The 17294-nt window shown below is 38.4% G+C and overlaps 1 protein-coding gene across 7 annotated transcripts in view; it reads right to left on the reverse strand.

Moving 5' to 3' along the window:
* LOC127420026 (RNA-binding protein 10-like) overlaps positions 1–17294 on the reverse strand; it is a 30143-nt gene that overhangs the window by 7649 nt on the left and 5200 nt on the right. For all 7 annotated transcript variants that reach the window (XM_051661948.1, XM_051661949.1, XM_051661952.1 and 4 more), the window contains 11 exons: positions 10539–10612; positions 8871–8957; positions 6672–6732; positions 6411–6569; positions 6141–6301; positions 5745–5842; positions 5500–5587; positions 4533–4725; positions 3264–3346; positions 3031–3118; positions 598–689 (listed from right to left, as the gene is read on the reverse strand). In XM_051661948.1, coding sequence (XP_051517908.1) covers positions 598–689; positions 3031–3118; positions 3264–3346; positions 4533–4725; positions 5500–5587; positions 5745–5842; positions 6141–6301; positions 6411–6569; positions 6672–6732; positions 8871–8957; positions 10539–10612 — 1184 coding nt within the window. The remainder of the gene's footprint in view (positions 1–597; positions 690–3030; positions 3119–3263; positions 3347–4532; positions 4726–5499; positions 5588–5744; positions 5843–6140; positions 6302–6410; positions 6570–6671; positions 6733–8870; positions 8958–10538; positions 10613–17294) is intronic.

Consider the following 17294-nt stretch of genomic DNA (forward strand, 5'->3'; position numbering starts at 1 on the left):
TCGTAACATGCCAGCTGACCGTTACGCTCTCTCTTAAGAGAAGTTGTTATCTCGATAAATAAATAAAAAATCTCTGACACCGCTTCACTCTGATGCGAATCATGAACGCAACGTCACAATTGCTGTAAAAAAAGCGGATAGCCACAGTCTGCCGGCAGATTAATATTGTGGTGGATGGTAGTTTTAATGCCCATTGCAATGAATATGTAACCTATGTGGGGGCTAGTTCTTTCAATTAGTCAAACTCCCACTTAGACTTTGGGAAACTTTTAATTTGACTTGAATTGGTGCTATTTTAGTGCATTTCTATCTTTATATTGTGGAAGGCTTTGTTTGGAAAATGTTAATAAAGCATTATATTGTTACATATTGTTTTGTTTTGTTTTCTTTCCTTAAATGGAAATAAATGCATTTTGACAAGAAAAGAATATAGAGTGTCAAATTTCCGCACTTTTAAAATCTGCGATTAACTGCAAAAAACAAAATGCAATTAGTCGTGAAAATTGTTTAATTGACTGACAGCACTAATATCTATCTATCTATCTATATCTCTATCTATCTATCTATATATATATATATATATATATATAATGTTACCTGTGAGTTTGCGTCATAGTAGAGACCCGTGAGAGGATCATAATAATAACCAGAGTTCTCATCATACTGGTATGTAGACACATCAGGATCCGCTGGAGGAAGAGAAAACACAATTTATCCATTTAATTTATATGAAATTAAACATGCATAGCAAATGTATTTAACAAGCCAACTAATATATATATATATATATATATATATATATATATATATATATATATATATATATATATATATATATATTATATACAGTTGTGCTCAAAAGTTTGCATACCCTTGGAGAATTGGTAATATATGTACCATTTTTAAAGAAAACATGAGTGAGAAGGCAAAACATTATTTTATTTCTTATGGGATTCATATTCAACTGTAGGTTATAACAGAATGGCACAATCATAAAACAAAACATGGCAACAAAGAAAAAAATGAAATGACCCCTGTTCAAAAGTCTGCATACCATTAGTTTTTAATACTGTGTATTGCCCCCTTTAGCATCAATGTCTATGAGGCCCCAAATTCTTGCAGGTATTATAGCTAGCTGCCCATTCGTCTTGGCAAAATGCCTCCAGGTCATGCAAAGTCTTTGTTCATCTTGCATGAACCGCACGTTTGAGATCCCCCCAGAGTGGCTCGATGATATTAAGGTCAGGAGACTGTGATGGCCACTCCAGAACCTTCACCTTTTTCTGCTGTAACCACTGGAGGGTCAACTTGGCCTTGTGCTTAGGGTCATTGTCGTGCTGGAAAGTCCAAGAGTGTCCCATGCGCAGCTTTCGTGCAGAAGAATGCAAATTGTCTGCCAGTATTTTCTGATAACATGCTGCATTCATCTTGCCATCAATTTTCACAAGATTCCTGTGCCTTTAGAGCTCACACACCCCCAAAACATCAGTGGGGATGATATTCTTTTTACTATAGGCCTTGTTGACCCCTCTCCAAATATAGTGCTTATGGTTGTGACCATAAAGCTCTATTTTGGTCTCGTCACTCCAAATTACAGTGTGCCAGAAGCTGTGAGGCATGTCAAGGTGTTGTTGGGCATATTGTAACCGGGCTTTTTTGTGGCATTGGCACAGTAAAGACTTCTTTCTGGCACCTCGACCATGCAGCTAATTTTTGTTCAAGTATCGTCGTATTGTGCTCCCTGAAACAACCACACCGTCTTTTTCCAGAGCAGCCTGTATTTCTCCTGAGGTTACCCGTGGGTTTTTCTTTGTATCCTGAACAATTCTTTTGGCAGTTGTGGCTGAAATCTTTCTTGGTCTACCTGACCTTGGCTTGGTATCAAGAGATCCCCAAATTTTCCACTTCTTAATAAGTGATTGAACAGTACTAATTGGCATTTTCAAGGCTTTGGATATCTTTTTATATCCTTTTCCATCTTTATAAAGTTCCATTACCTTGTTACACAGGTCTTTTGACAGTTTTGACTTTTCTGCTCCCCATGGCTCAGTATCTAGCCTGCTCAGTGCATGCGAGAGCTAACAAACTCATTGACTATTTATACACAGACACTAATTGCAATTTTAAAAGCCACAGGTGTGGGAAATTAAAATTTAATTGCAATTTAAACCTGTGTGTGTCACCTTGTGTGTCTGTAACAAGGCCAAACATTCAAGGGTATGTAAACTTTTGATCAGGGCCATTTGGGTGATTTCTGTTATCATTATGATTTAAAAAGGAGTCAAACAATTATGTGATGATAAATGGCTTCATATGATCACTATCCTTAAATAAAAGACTTTAATTTTTGCATGATCAGTCATATTTTCAAAATCAATGCCAAAATTTCACAATTTCTGCCAGGGTATGCAAACTTTTGAGCACAACTGTATATTTTATATATATATATATCACACACACACACACACAGGTGGCCAAAAGTTTGGAATAATGGACAGATGCTCTTGTGGAAAGAAACTGTTACATTTATTCACCAAAGTGGCATTCAGCTGATCACAATGTATAGTCAGGACATTAATAACGTGAAAAATTACTATTACAATTTGAAATGTTTTTTCAAAACTTCTTCAAAGAGTTCTCATCAAAAACTCATCCATGTGCAGCAATGACAGCTTTGCAGATCCTTGGCATTCTAGCTGTCAGTTTGTCCAGATACTCAGCTGACATTTCACCCCACACTTCCTGTAGCACTTGACATAGATGTGGCTGTCTTGTCGAGTACTTCTCACCCACCTTAGAGTCTAGCTGATCCCACAAAAGCTCAGTGGGGTTAAGAATAAAAGTACCAATTTCTTTCCATAAGAGCAAAATCTGTACATTATACCAAACTTTTGGCTGCCAGTGTATGTTTTATATATACAGCTGATTTAAAATGTACAATTGTCATCCTAAAGTTTTAGGAAAAGCCTGTTTTTATTCTTCTGGGGTTTTTTTTTTGACAGGTTCTGAATGGTGTGCAGGTGAACTCACGGTATTGTTGACACTCCCGAGCGGTTCCAGGTGTGGCTGGCTGACTCAGGTGAGCAGGCTGAAATTTCCCAATGATCTCCACAGGGGCCTTTATACAGACACACATATACAGTACAGAGGCCGTCCATTAGCATTTCAGGAATAACTTTTAAGTAATTGTTCATTGAATTGAGAGAGTTATGCAGTGAATCAGTTTGTAAATGAACAAGGGTAAAAATTTAATAATTGAATACCTGATTGGCCCTGGTGGAGGTTGCCGTGGTGACGCTCTGGGGATGGGATGCTGTGAGTGTCAGCATGGAGGTGACACTTGTTTCTAAAGGAAGAAACATTGAATACATTCGCTCCAGTAGAATGCTATTTTTCCTACCAAATCAAAATCTGGCATATGCTACGCCTAAGAAAGTCCTTATATGTGACTATTCAAATTATTGTATGAACCAGTTATCAATGTGTTAAGATCCTAACAGACAGAACAGGGATAACCCCCTTGCAACCCCCCTGAGATGGGCTGACAGTAGATGTAACTGGGCTGTGATTAGGATTGTGCCCGAAGCCGAATACCTTATTTGGAAAGGCACGAATAATGACTTAAAAGAGAATAACGGATTAATCCGAAAAAAATAAAAAAATATTCGTATGACTGATTATCCAAGTCACAAGGATAAAGTGGCATTTTAAATAAACATATCCAAAATTACAACAAATGTATGAATCTGTGCAGCCAATATTACTAAAGTGTAAACCTTTTGAATGAAAATGTGCACGTTGTGATTTCAGATCGGATGGGTGCGGTCTCTGTTAATTGTGCGTGTCTGGAGCTTGTCAAGCGTAACATTAACTAAGATTTGACATCATATACACTTTCCACTTCTTAAAATGTTTATGTTAATGTATCACGATTCACACGTGATTCTCATGTATTTATTTATAGCCTAAACCTGAGCGCGATGTTAAATTCCTGACCTGAAGAGATGATTTCACGTCGGAGCTCATCTATCCGTCTCTTAAAGTTGACCACATTTATAACCACATCAGCGATTAAGATAATTAATTGGTTATGAATTTATTGTTCATGCAAAAATTCTGTTTCATGCAGATATTAATATCTGAAATACCAGGAGAAACCACAACATATTCCACAGTTAATGTAGCCTACAAATTCAGCTTCATCTGGTGAGAATTTTTTTTAAAAATAATAGTTGTATAATAATAATAATAATAATAATAATAATAATTATTATTATTATTATTATTAGGCCACTATTATGAAAAGGCATATACAAGGCATATTTTATTAATAGAAACTATAAATGTAAGAGTAACATTTAAAAATGGGCATTTCATTTAGTTTTGATGCACTTCCGGTTTTAGCCCCGCCCACACCCGATTCTATCCAAATACAGATACAGATAATTTTGTCATATGAACAGATAGATACAAATACAGATAATGGCTCCACTGCACACCCCTAGCTGTGATAATCCTGTGCATCTGCTCACCCGTAGAGGCAGTTCCTCCCTCAGAAGAGCCTGATATTGCGTGGCCGGTGACTAAAGCAGCTGCTGGCTCTTTAAAGGGTTGCAGCTCTACACTGAAACCCTGTATACCTGCTTGCCCAAACACAGAAGCTGCTGCTCCCTGCTGGTGCACACTGAAATCACCACTGTGAGCTGCACCTGAGAGCTGGGCCGTCTGTGTGGAGAAAGAAAGAGAATGCTGCTCTTTCTGGAAGAATACCAAGAGGTTTATCAACACGTAGTGCAAGAGAATCCAAAATTTCAGTCCTTATACACAATAAATCTCGACATTAACAGTCTCCTTGATGCGTTCATGAGAGAAGCTCGTTTACACACATGCAGAGCGCTGCACACGAACCAGACACAGTGCTGCCAGGTTCGCCATTTAAGGATTTATGCTGGCTGATTGTGACAATCATGGTGTAAAACAACAGTTAGACTTACAGCTATATCTTCGGACTTACAACTATATATTCAGATTTATTTTTATATATTCAGATTTAGAAGTATATATTATGATTTAAATTAATATTTTCTGTCTGAAAAATCAAGTGGCTGGTAAAATTGGGCATTCACTTGCCTGGCTGTACATTTCATACCCTGGTTACAAAGTTTTGAACTAGTAACTGGGTGGCTTGTCCTGTTTCTTAGTAATATCAAAATAGAAGAGTGATGCAAGGAAGTAGTTCTACACATAAGACCATGAAAAGTGTCTTGAGATAAACACTTTATGTATGTTTATGTGGTGATTGTTGTATAAGTGGAATAACTGGGCCATTGAATTATTTAAAATTAATGCATATTAATGCACTCTGCTTTGCATCGTGGAGGCATTGCACCTTGGGTTTTAGAACTAAATATTCATTTTCAATATTTCAACAGTCTGGAGTCAATTATTCTTTAAATATCAGTCTTTAACTATGTTGTAATCTGGCTGTGATGTGGTTACCTGAGTAACGGCCCACTGAGCTGCTGCTATAGCTGTGCTTGCTACTGTTGCCACGCTCACCCGACTCCCATCTGTCAGAAAAACATCCCTGAGAGAGTGCAAGAGAGAGAGAGAAAGAGAGAGATATACTTACAACACAGTTAATTCATCTGAAAGCTCTCTGTACACATTCTCTCAAACTATTACACAACAGTGACATTAGTGTAATGCTACAGGAAAGGCATTAGAACCGTAGAAACTCCTACCGTTTGGATCCCTTGGCAAACTCCACAGAGATAAGCTTTCCATCAATAGAGAGTGGAGGGTGCAGGGACTGGAGGATCTGAAGAAGTTGAGAAGCTTCCTAAAACACAAACCAAAACACACCTGTTAGTGTTAGTCAGACACAGATATACTATGACCACAACCTACAGTCCCAACTGAGCAAGCTTAACATTTGCATACTGCCATTTACCCATTCTGAAGACTACAGGGGCTTTAAGCATGCGAAAATATTTCAGACAACACAACGGACAGGATATGATGTTTCAACGTATTTTTAATGGTTAATGTTATCTCATGCTCAATCAACCAGCAAGAAGCTGGACACCAGGCCCATCTCCGGCTCTTAGATCTTAAATCATGTAGTGTCACTGACATACCACAATAGTTGTGAGCTGCAGGAAAGCAAACCCTCGGTTGAGCTGCGTCTGTTTGTCTTTGATGAGGCGCACATTGGAGGGGGAGAGAGTGGCAAACGGAGCCAGAGCAGATAAAATGGCCTCCAGTGAGGTGTGGGGTCCCAGGTTCCTCAGTATCAGAGCTGAAAAAAACAGATGTGTTGTTATAGGCCAAAGCTGTGCGTTTGTCTAACCAGAGTAAGCCACATTAAGAGTGTGTCATAGTAAATTCTGAAGATGCAAATTTCTTACTGTCATTGGCCACCTCAGTAGCCTGGGACGAGGAACTAATGTTGAGAATTGGAGCTGCAGTCTGGTATATGGCAGGGAGGGGCAGTAAACCCTGAGCAGAGTCCTTTAACTGCCCCATGGGTAAACTCTTTGGCACCAGGGGCAGTTTGAGTTCGGCCTCTGAAAAGGGAGGCCGATATGATTTACATTAGCTTAGATTTACATTAATATTAATGTTTTGACATTTAAAGCATGGATCAAGGGCAACAAACTGATCTCAACCTGATTTTGGAACTCCACATTTGAAACACTTTTCTCTTCGCTTGAAGTTCTGCACACCACACTGTCAATCAAAACAAATGACCACATCATATGTCTACAAACCATGTACAAGTCACAGCTGCATGAGGGACATTGCCTGCCTGTAAATATGCAAATATTCAGAAGATATAATTCCACAGGATTCAACTCGATTCAGATTTGCATTTTTAAACACACCACACAAATCTTTGTATTTTGCAAAGAAATAGTATTAATGATCAATGTTGTTTAAAAATTATGACAACTATGACATACTTAAAAGCAAGATCCATTATTTTGATCATTATTCCATTTGAAAGTAAAAAAAAGGATCAGAATTTGGTAAAACACACACACACACACACACACACACACAAAAATGAACCCTTTAAAATCATGTACTGTGGCAGTCCAATGGTACAGTGATAGTATCAGGTAATAATAGCATGGCAAAATGATACTATTAGGCATGCATCGGTTTGAAATTTTTTGTCCGTTACTGATTTTACCCAAAAACCTACAGGTCAATACCGATATTTTGCCACACCTTATTTGTCATCAAATCACTGTTTCACTTAGGAATTATCCTTTAAAAATTTACAAAGATGTACAAAAGCTTTTTTTTTACTGGACGATAAATATCAGCAGCCGATACATTAGTGCATCCCTAGATATTATGGCAATAAATGATTACCATATTCACGTACCATGGTATTTACAAGTCTGAAACCCATGATATTGCCAGAGTATGTGTCCAAAAAAAATGGTAGGACTCTTGGTACTTTTGTGTATCCTTACACTAAACCAAGGGAGCACAATCCATGCTGTAGGTTCTTTCCAAACAGAATTTCCAATAGGAATCACTTAAAAAGTGAGTTCTGACTGACCGTTATCACCTTTCAGCTATCTGAAGCGGTCCGAGTGGAGGGTTATTGTCTTTGAAGGGAATAGGGCATATGGATGATCACTGTTGAATGGAATGCACCAACGCAGGAGCTGGACGTGAGGAAATTTGCTGGAGTTTATTTATATTTTTTGTGCAGCCGGTGGTATCTTGGTATGTACAGCTCGAGTAAGTGTTCTTTATTCTTTACGCTTAGTGTGCTGTGATTTTTTTTCTCTCCCTTTTTCTCCCCAATTTGGAATGCCCAATACCCAATGCACTCTAAGTCCTTGTGGTGGCGTAGTGACTCGCCTCAATCCGGGTTGCGGAGGACAAATCTCAGTTGCCTCCGCGTCTGAGACAGTCAATCCGCACATCTTATCACGTGGCTTGTTGAGCACGTTACCGTGGAGACGTAGCGCGTGTGGGGGCTTCACGCTATTCTCCGCGGCATCCACACACACAACTCAGCACGTGCCCCACCGAGAGCGAGAACCACACATAGCAACCACGAGGAGGTTACCCCATGTGACTCTACCCTTCCTAGCAACCGGGCCAATTTGGTTGCATAGGAGACCTGGCTGGAGTCACTCAGCATGCCCTGGATTTGAACTTGCAACTCTAGGGGTGGTAGTCAGCGTCAATACTCAGTGAGCTACCCAGGCCCCTAGTGTGTTGTGATTTAAAACACGGATGTATTATCTTTTACGCGCTTGTTTCTCGTTCAACTGCATTTGACTTGCACAACGGCTCCAGCCTCATCATAACAAAAGACTGCAATGTGCTGTGTGCATTTGTGGGCTGTTAGATCATTGCCCGGTTCTGAAGTCTTTGGAAAAGCTGGCCAGTATTGAGATTGCTTCTTAAGTTTCCCCGCAAAGCCCAAAGTATACTTCCGTTGTCCGCGCGCATCGTCGGCAACTGTCCTAAAAGAGTATCACAAAGCAGTCCTTGTGCGCATGGGTCGAACACGCTCGTATTTGCTCACGGTCAAAAGCGTATAACCATATGCAGTGCAATGCAGTTGACCGGGTACGATCCCATCTGGAACACGGAAAAGCAAAGTTTACCCAGGCCTTAAGAGGCTCTATAATGAGCAGCATGGAGGAATGGTGTGTGTATGTGTGTGTGTGTGTGAGACTGTAAACTAAAGCCTATTGGCTATTTTAAAAAATGGAACGAGTCATTCGACATGTCCCGCCCCCACTTCCTGTTTTAATAGGAAATACATGAAAACACCAAATCGAACTTTGCTCATCAAGGTGCTTCATGGGGACTTTAAAGTGTAATGTACTTACCTTATTGCAAAGCCAGTCTTCATTAGCACGGGGCTTTGGGTCACTGTAGTGCATAGAAACTCGCTGTCCCAATATAGTGAGCACTCTCTGAAAGTGAGACACAGCAAGAGAGGGGAAAAAGAATAAAAGAGGGTAAATATCCTTTTCAGGGTGGAATGGGCACACTTGAGACCTCATCTCACACAAGATGGTCAGAGTGCAGGGGAGAAGAGAGGAGGGACGGGATAAGACTGGATAAGAGAGAGAGAGAGAGAGAGAGAGAGAGAGAGAGAGAGGGGGGAAGACAGATTTCACCATCAGCTTGAGAAGAGTAAGAAAGACACCGGCCTGTCTGTAAGAGTGTGTGTGTGGACACGCTCTCTGGGCCAGAACCCTCAACCTCCCCCCTTCAGGGGAACAAAAGTCCAGCTCACTTCTGCCCACCTTGAAACCCACATTAAGCCACATATAAAACATCCAGACAGAATTTTCATATAAGAAAACTCCTTTTCATATAGCGATGACAGGACACTTAGAATAAAGACTCAACACATTATTGAACATTGAACCTGAGCCAAAAATTATTTCTTTAGGGCCTCAAAGCTTAAAAACAAACACTGACAGCTCCCCTCATTTGAGTTATCCTTCACACTGGCATTAAGAAAACATCCCAAATGTTAGTGGACACTTAAAATTATTTTGAGCAGTTCAATGGCTTAATAAATAAAGATCCAAAATGGCCCTGTGCTTAAAACATTTAGTTCTAGTCTAGTTTTACTTTTTGCCGTGGCATCCATTCATAACCACAATCAATTCCAAAAAATACAAACAATTATCTGCCCGGTTAAAATCAAAAGTCTACTGAGGAGATGGTGTGGTATAGTGTTTAAAGAACTGAAAGGCTGTAGGTTCAAACCCCATAAGGATCGAGACATGACCCTGTCTCAGCTTTGAAAAACTGTAGATGGAGACTGCAGTGCTATCATTTTTAAGAGTTTATTGTGGTTTCATCAATTTAGGATTTACCTGCCCTTAAATGGTTGGTTGCTTTACGTGTCAGTTAGAAAGTCTAATGTTGTGTAATTGGGCAATTCTTGGCCAGAATAAGGTGCACTGTGGACCAGATTTCATGCCGATAGCCAAAAGTCTGGCCGAGCAAGACTAGCTATGACCTACCACTAATGTACCCCTGAGCAAGGCATTAAACCTCAGGTTGTTCCGCTCATTTATGGACTCAATATTAAAATATTTTAGATAACAGACACATTAAAAAAAGGAAGACAGTTGTGGAGGACTCCACAACTATATATTTCCAATGCTTTATGAAACAATTCTGGCATTTCAATGACTCGGAAACATTTCAAGGCCACTTGGGCTCAACTAGAGACACACAATACATAGGGCAGGTATCACCCAAGGATCATGAGACACAACAACGGCAGTTGACTGAAATTAGGAAATTATAGCGTACACAAGCGGAGCTTAAAGAGACGCAATAAGCTGTCGAATTTCTCGTAGATTCAAATATTGCCAACTTCAGCGTTTCCACAAAAAACCCAACTGACAGACCTCACTTTTTTAAGAGATGACGAAATCTGTGAAATCATAAGGAATCCAGCCATAAAGGGCATATATATCCATACACGTGTGCACTTGTAGTGTGTATGTGTGTGTGCAGTGTGAAGTGACCTGGTTGGTCTCCATCCAGCGGTTGGCCTCCTGCAAGTGATTAAACTCGACGAAGGCGAATCCTCTGCTCTGACCTGGAGACACAGCCGTCGCCGGGCCACAATGACAGAACAACAACAACGCAGTGAGGGGTTAGTGTTTTCATATCGAGAGAGATAGGCAGAGAGAGAGATAGATAGAGAGAGGGTGGATAGAGGGATAGCTGTATTCTAACCATTTATCACACAACATTGCTGTAATTGAAGGAGCTTTTCATCTCTAGGCTATTGGCACCAGTCAACCCTGCTGAAAAGACCAGCAAAGCTAATCGCCAACTTATGTTTTGTTTTGGATGCAGGTATACTGGTGTCCCCAAAAAGCTTCTTATCTTGTTTAACCAACAAGACCTCCTTGGTTAAACAGCTTCACTAAGTTTGGATGGTGACCAGCATTGCTATGCATTTCCAAACCAGTACTAACCAACATAAACTAGCCTAGACCTGTATGATAATGCTGGTCTAAGATGGTCTTTACAGCAGGGAGGTGCACAAAATAGTCATTTCAAAATGTATGTATCTGATCACCAAAAATGTATGTATTAACTAAATTTGGATTTTCTTTTTAAAAATTAACCTTTTTGAAATCTCACTGCCTGATTCACACATGCGCATGAGACAAACTTGTAATACCTCCATTCTTATATTGTATGATATTTGACTATATGTGACAAGAAATTGATAGTTTATGATATTAACCACATGTATTATTAGTCTGAAACCACACCAGATGGAATGGTACAGGTGGATAATACCATTGAGTTTCAAATGCCAAATGATTGTGTTTAACAAAGCCTCAAGCCAAACTCCCTACAAGGGATTAAGAAAAAAGACATCTGAAATAGCATTTCAAGCAGAACACTATGAATCATTTCCTGCTGCAGACAAAAAGTAAGCATCATGTTTTATAGGAATACATTACATTTGAAGCATAACTATTTTTAATACACATTACATTAACGAATCCTGAAACTACAGTGAAGAGCTCCATCACACAACATGGGATTTCAGGTAGTTTCCATGTGCCTTACAAGTCTTCGATAGCTGAGATTATCTTGAATTTTAATCTTTTACCCATAATACCTTCATGCCACATACAGCTGAAATATAAATGGGGTGGATAAAATAAAGGTAACACCTGGCATTACATTAACAGGGCCCCTGATTGCCTTCAGAACAGCTCCTTGGAAAGCTGTCTTACAAATCCTCAACAGTTTGTTGTGGGGTATTGCACCACAACATTGTGGGGGGGGGGGTACGATTATCAGAATGACTCCAGAACTTCCTACAGAAGACATTTACAATGACATTTATTCCTGGCAATTGGCAAATGGCATGGAGGGCATTTGACCTCGTCCTGCTGTTCATGAAGTCATTCTCAGTTTACGAGTACATGAGTGGGTATTTTCACTACACAAGATGGGAGCGGCGGCCATCCAGGGGACAACTAGTCTTGCTGTTCTATCACTATGTATTACAGTCATCAGACATATTGATTCCCATGAAACAGCTTCCTATACCTTTGTTGATTATCCACAATACTGTTGTCAAAAAACAGTTGCCAAACATTCCTGTGGTTTAAAGGCATCCTTTGACTTTCTCCAAATGTAACCCATTCAAATATAATGTGGAAACTAGGTTAAAAGATGACTTCCTTAACCATTTTACTCATCCCAGGTTTTGAGCTTCTTATACCAAATTGCACATTGTATAGATGTACTAAGATCTCTTTTATACCAAAAGGCCTTTTCACACCAAATCCGTGATGATTTTGCAAGACAAACTTCCAACAAAAGGTCTATTCAGACAGAGACCGTAAAAAAAATAAAACAAAAAACTATTTCACCCCTGTACAAAGGCGGCACTGTTACTGGTCTACAAATATATTTATACTAGCTTCCTGGCCGGACCCTTCAGCATTCAGATATCAATGCAAGAGTTGAATATCTCGAATGCTGTTAAATAACTGATTTACCTAATTTGGCATAACTGTTTCATTATGTTCTTTCCATGGTGTTAATGCATTTTAAGGAGTATATAATCTGTGTTTTTATGCGAGTGAGAAGAGTAAAGAGCGCTGTTTGCACATCTATTTTGCTACCAGTACATTCCAAAAGAACTCCAGAACCCAACTTCTCTTTTTAAAATGCCTGGATAATATAACACAAAGTGACATAAATACATGTGGAATAATGTACATTAAGAATAACAGGTAGCCTATAGTATAAAATATGATGCATAATATTAAATATAAAAGAAAATATATATTTTTTGGCTTGTGGTCTTTTCTTTGTTTAAATTATTGCACAATTGTATTGAATTCAGGGTTTCTTGTACGTGGATAGAAAAGAGCACAGTTCCAGAAATACTTTGTTATATTATCCTTGCAATAAAAATAGTGTTGTTCTGCAATTCACTGGTCTAAAATATTGCATGTAAAGAGTCTTATTATGGGATATTTTACTACGAGCATAGTGCAGATTAATTGCCAAAGCTATTTTTAATGCCATGAAAATACAACAGGCACAGTGTTATACAAATTAAATCTAAAATGAAGACAAAACACCAGGTATATTAAAAAAATATGAGGTATCAGCACGTTACATAAATATTCTATAAAGAATGTGTGTACAGCTTGTATGTTATTTACTGCACATCTGCATTGCATTTACTGTATTTGTGCGTGAGACGAGTAAAAGAGCACAGAAATACGCTTCAGTCTTTATATTACTATTTATAATACTATATGCTATAGGCTTTATTCTAGTACTGCTTATAATATTATAAGCAGACTTTCAAAAACAGACCTGAATTATTTGTGGGGGTGGGGGGTTGTATCAGCTGTATGTCCAAAGCCAGTGTTTGCCAGTTAATTAGCGCTACCAACCGCGATGGGAGAAAGGTGACTCAGGTTGTTCCTGTCAGGGTATTCAGCCTTACAGGTTCCATAAGGTTAGGATTAGGGATGGGGGCAGGGTAAGGGCATCTGCTGCCTGCCAGGAACAAAGCCAGGCACCTTTGTATAATGGGCACCACCAACGTAGAAAAAGCTTATTTCATTGGTCAGTCAGTTTTAATCACAGTCCGAAAAAAAAAAAAAAAACACGGACCACTCTCCATAAAAAAAAACTATGGATTGTTGGTTGGACGATTTGTTGTACCAGGTTTGAATAGTGCCATGGGAATCCATTGTTCCGTGTCAAAAGCTTGATCGGACCAAACATTTGCACCGAAAAAAATTGACTTTGTGTGAATAGGCCTTAATACATGCTGCTAATTGGCAACTTGACACACCTGCAGCTGTAATTATGATTAAATGACTATGAAATTAAACCCCTTTTAACGTGGTGCTTACATTATTTTTTCCACCCCTTGGGAAATAAAAACCTTTTCAAGCCCATCAAAGAGATGCTGACATTGAAATTGCATTTGTTGATCAGCCACACTTATCTTCTCAACACCACTACTGCAAAATACTTACGTAGTGAGAGATCTTCCACAGACTCCAGGACAAGAGTGATCAAAGTGAGATAAAAGGAAACGCTGGGCAGGACATGTGATACAAGCTTGGCACTTGGAGAAGTTGTATTTCTGCTTGTGTGCTTGTGTTCACATGTGAGTCAACATTTCTGTTCTTTCCATGCTTTCTCTAAAGTGGATGTACAGTGGGTATCCATTCAGAATAGTCTTTCTACCGCCGCGATTACCGCGTGAATGGGTCATTAGCAGATCTAAGGGGTACTATAACCATAGAATTTCAACAGGCCAGAGCTGAACGCCTCGGAGCTCTTTCTCCCAACGTAATGACCATTAAGTTGGAGGCGGTAATGGCAAGTTAAGGGAGAGTTAATCTTGTTTTTTGCCAACTGCCATAAAAAGAAAAACGAGGATAAGGAAGAAGATCAACAAACTTAAAAACACCACAACATTTATTTTCTGGCTAAACAATGGAGATGCTTGATAAAGACTTTACTGCAGATTCAGCGTTCACGAGGACGTCCATGCATTGGAGAGTTATTTGTTTGCATTTATTAATTCACATTTCATTAGAGAGAATTATCATTTGTGAGTAGTTTTATACATATGCACAGATGTTATGAGCGAACATTAGGCCGCATATTCAAACAATTGTGACTTCCAAAAACCGTTAAGACTCTAAACATGTGCTTTCTTCTAATAGGCTAGCCCATATTTTCTATTTTTAAACAGAATTATCAAATGTGAATTAATTAATTTATATGTATACCATTGTGTCATATGTTATATTCTCCTGGCAATAAAAACGATAGAAAAGGTGAACAGAATCATTATTTATGGGAGCAGAATACTTATCGAATGAAATATTAGAAAATATTTTAAAAAGAATTGCAATTTTCCATTATATGAAATAGGGTAGAAGTATTGTGACCACATTATTTGTATAATATTTGTCTCAATACATGCGTTTGATTTCATACAATATCATAATCTGACAAGACCATCATATTGTGAACGTGAAGCACAAGTTAACATGGCGTTAACATTGCTTGATAATGTGCACCATTTCACACCGAATAAAGAAACCTCATTTGAACATAAAGATGCTAATTACGGTTGTCACCGCCTAAGAGCTCTAACTGATAACGCTGTGTGAAGTTGCGCTGATCATGTTGTTTTTGAACCAGATCGAATCTCCTGCCTCGGTATCCATTCAAGCTAATTAGACCACTTATTTTAATCTGTACAAGGATGCCAAAATTTTGTAGAACGTTTATTCAGAACTCAGCCCCAGTTAAACTGTAACACTGGAGAATGATGTAGAGGGAACCCATACTGTCACAGCAGTGTGATGAAAATAAAACAACAAACACACCAGCAACTGTAGAAGATTTGGAAATAAAGTGGAGCAAGGAGAACAAATCTTGCTCAGATGTCATGTTCGTTATTTACATGCGTCGCAGGGCTCACTGTCTCGGTTCGCTCGGCTGCAGCTTGCGCAATACAATGTGACAAAAAGCAATAATGTTCGTCACTACTGTGAACTACACACACTATTGTAGGCTACTGTATAATGTAATAAAGTTGAATAATAAACTTCATGTAATCACGAACGCTGCCGCCCTATGCGACTGTATCGCTAATGATTTTACCTTTAAAACACAATCGTGGCGACAAATTTAAGTTAAATACCATGTAAAAATATATACAGTATAATATGAACAAATTACCAACAATGATCTTACAGGACACAGTGTCAGTAGCAGCCACAGCGCAAAATGGCTTTTTGTGTATCTGCTGGATATAGTTTACTTTCTACATGTATCCAAACAGATAATAAGTAAAGCTGGTCTCGAACCCATGATTAGCAGGAAAGGACAGTAACAGTATGCAAGCGCACAGTCTTTGAGCTATCAGTCCACATGTGACTTACAAAGAACTTCAGTTTCTAACTACTCGACACCAACCGCTGTAACTTTAAGAAACATTATTTAATCCTTGTGTGTCAATAAAAAAAAAAGTTACTCAGTGTTCCTTCAAGGACAAAAATGTCCACATCAAAAAACTACCATAATAATATTATATATTAATATTATTTTCCACTTTCAATGAGTTAATTTTTTTAACCAACATCAGTCCAGATCATAACTACCAAATATTCATTTTCAAGATTTTAACCCTTTAAATGCCAATTTGTTAACACAATGCCACTGTTGTTTTTACACACACACACACACATTTCTCAATACACACATGCAAAACACACTCTGACATCCATACCAATACACCCACACAATTGTAGCTGCATCATTTATTCAACTGGCCTGCAGTGCTCTATAATACAGCAAACAGAAAATATCTATCTAATATCTATCTATCTATCTATCTATATCTATATCTATATATATAAAGCATGTATTTGCTCCATAGGCTACACATGAGAAAAACGGCACCATCTGGTGGAAAATATTAAAAATTAAAATTTTGAAGCCAGGGCTCCGGAATGAAAGCATAATATCATAGATTTCATGATTTTATGCTTTAATGGCACTGGGATCAAATATTGCCGTTTTAATAGGTTTCAGTGGGGAAATTTTTGTCCTTAAGGTCCTGAGTGTAACTATTTTGTGTACACAGTGTATTATAGATATATTATAGGAACTGAGGTTGAAATATAAGAATTCCCCCAAAAATGCACACCGCTGGCAAAATTTATGCTGTTTGCATTAACACAGCCAAAATGATCGAAAAAACAGAAATGTCCCGAAGGTCGCACAAGGGTTAAAAAGAACAAAATAAGCGTGCGCACACACACACACACACACACACACACACACACATATATATATATATAAATATGAGCAGGTCAAACACATTTAGTCTAACACTGCTAACAAGCTGGGTCAATTATAACATGGGTTAACACCATTAATTACATGCATTGTTGTTGTTTTTTCATTAGGGCTAACAAAATTATGAATGTTCACAATGTATTTTCATTTTGATTTTCAGGAAGATAATTAAATGGCTAATATCTATGAAGCAACAGTTTTAATTTATTGAAAAAGGCTGACATTCATGCTTTTTTTCTGTATATCAATCCATGAGCTAACTAAGCTATAAATTTAATGCTGCCATTCATTTTGCATTGTTAGATCGCCTTCTACATCAAAATGTAAAAAATACAATACAAATAATAATATTAACAATTTAATCATAATAACTCTCACTTTCTTCACACTAC

The sequence above is a fragment of the Myxocyprinus asiaticus genome, chromosome 29 (genome assembly GCF_019703515.2).
Source record: "Myxocyprinus asiaticus isolate MX2 ecotype Aquarium Trade chromosome 29, UBuf_Myxa_2, whole genome shotgun sequence".
Lineage (NCBI taxonomy): Eukaryota > Metazoa > Chordata > Actinopteri > Cypriniformes > Catostomidae > Myxocyprinus > Myxocyprinus asiaticus.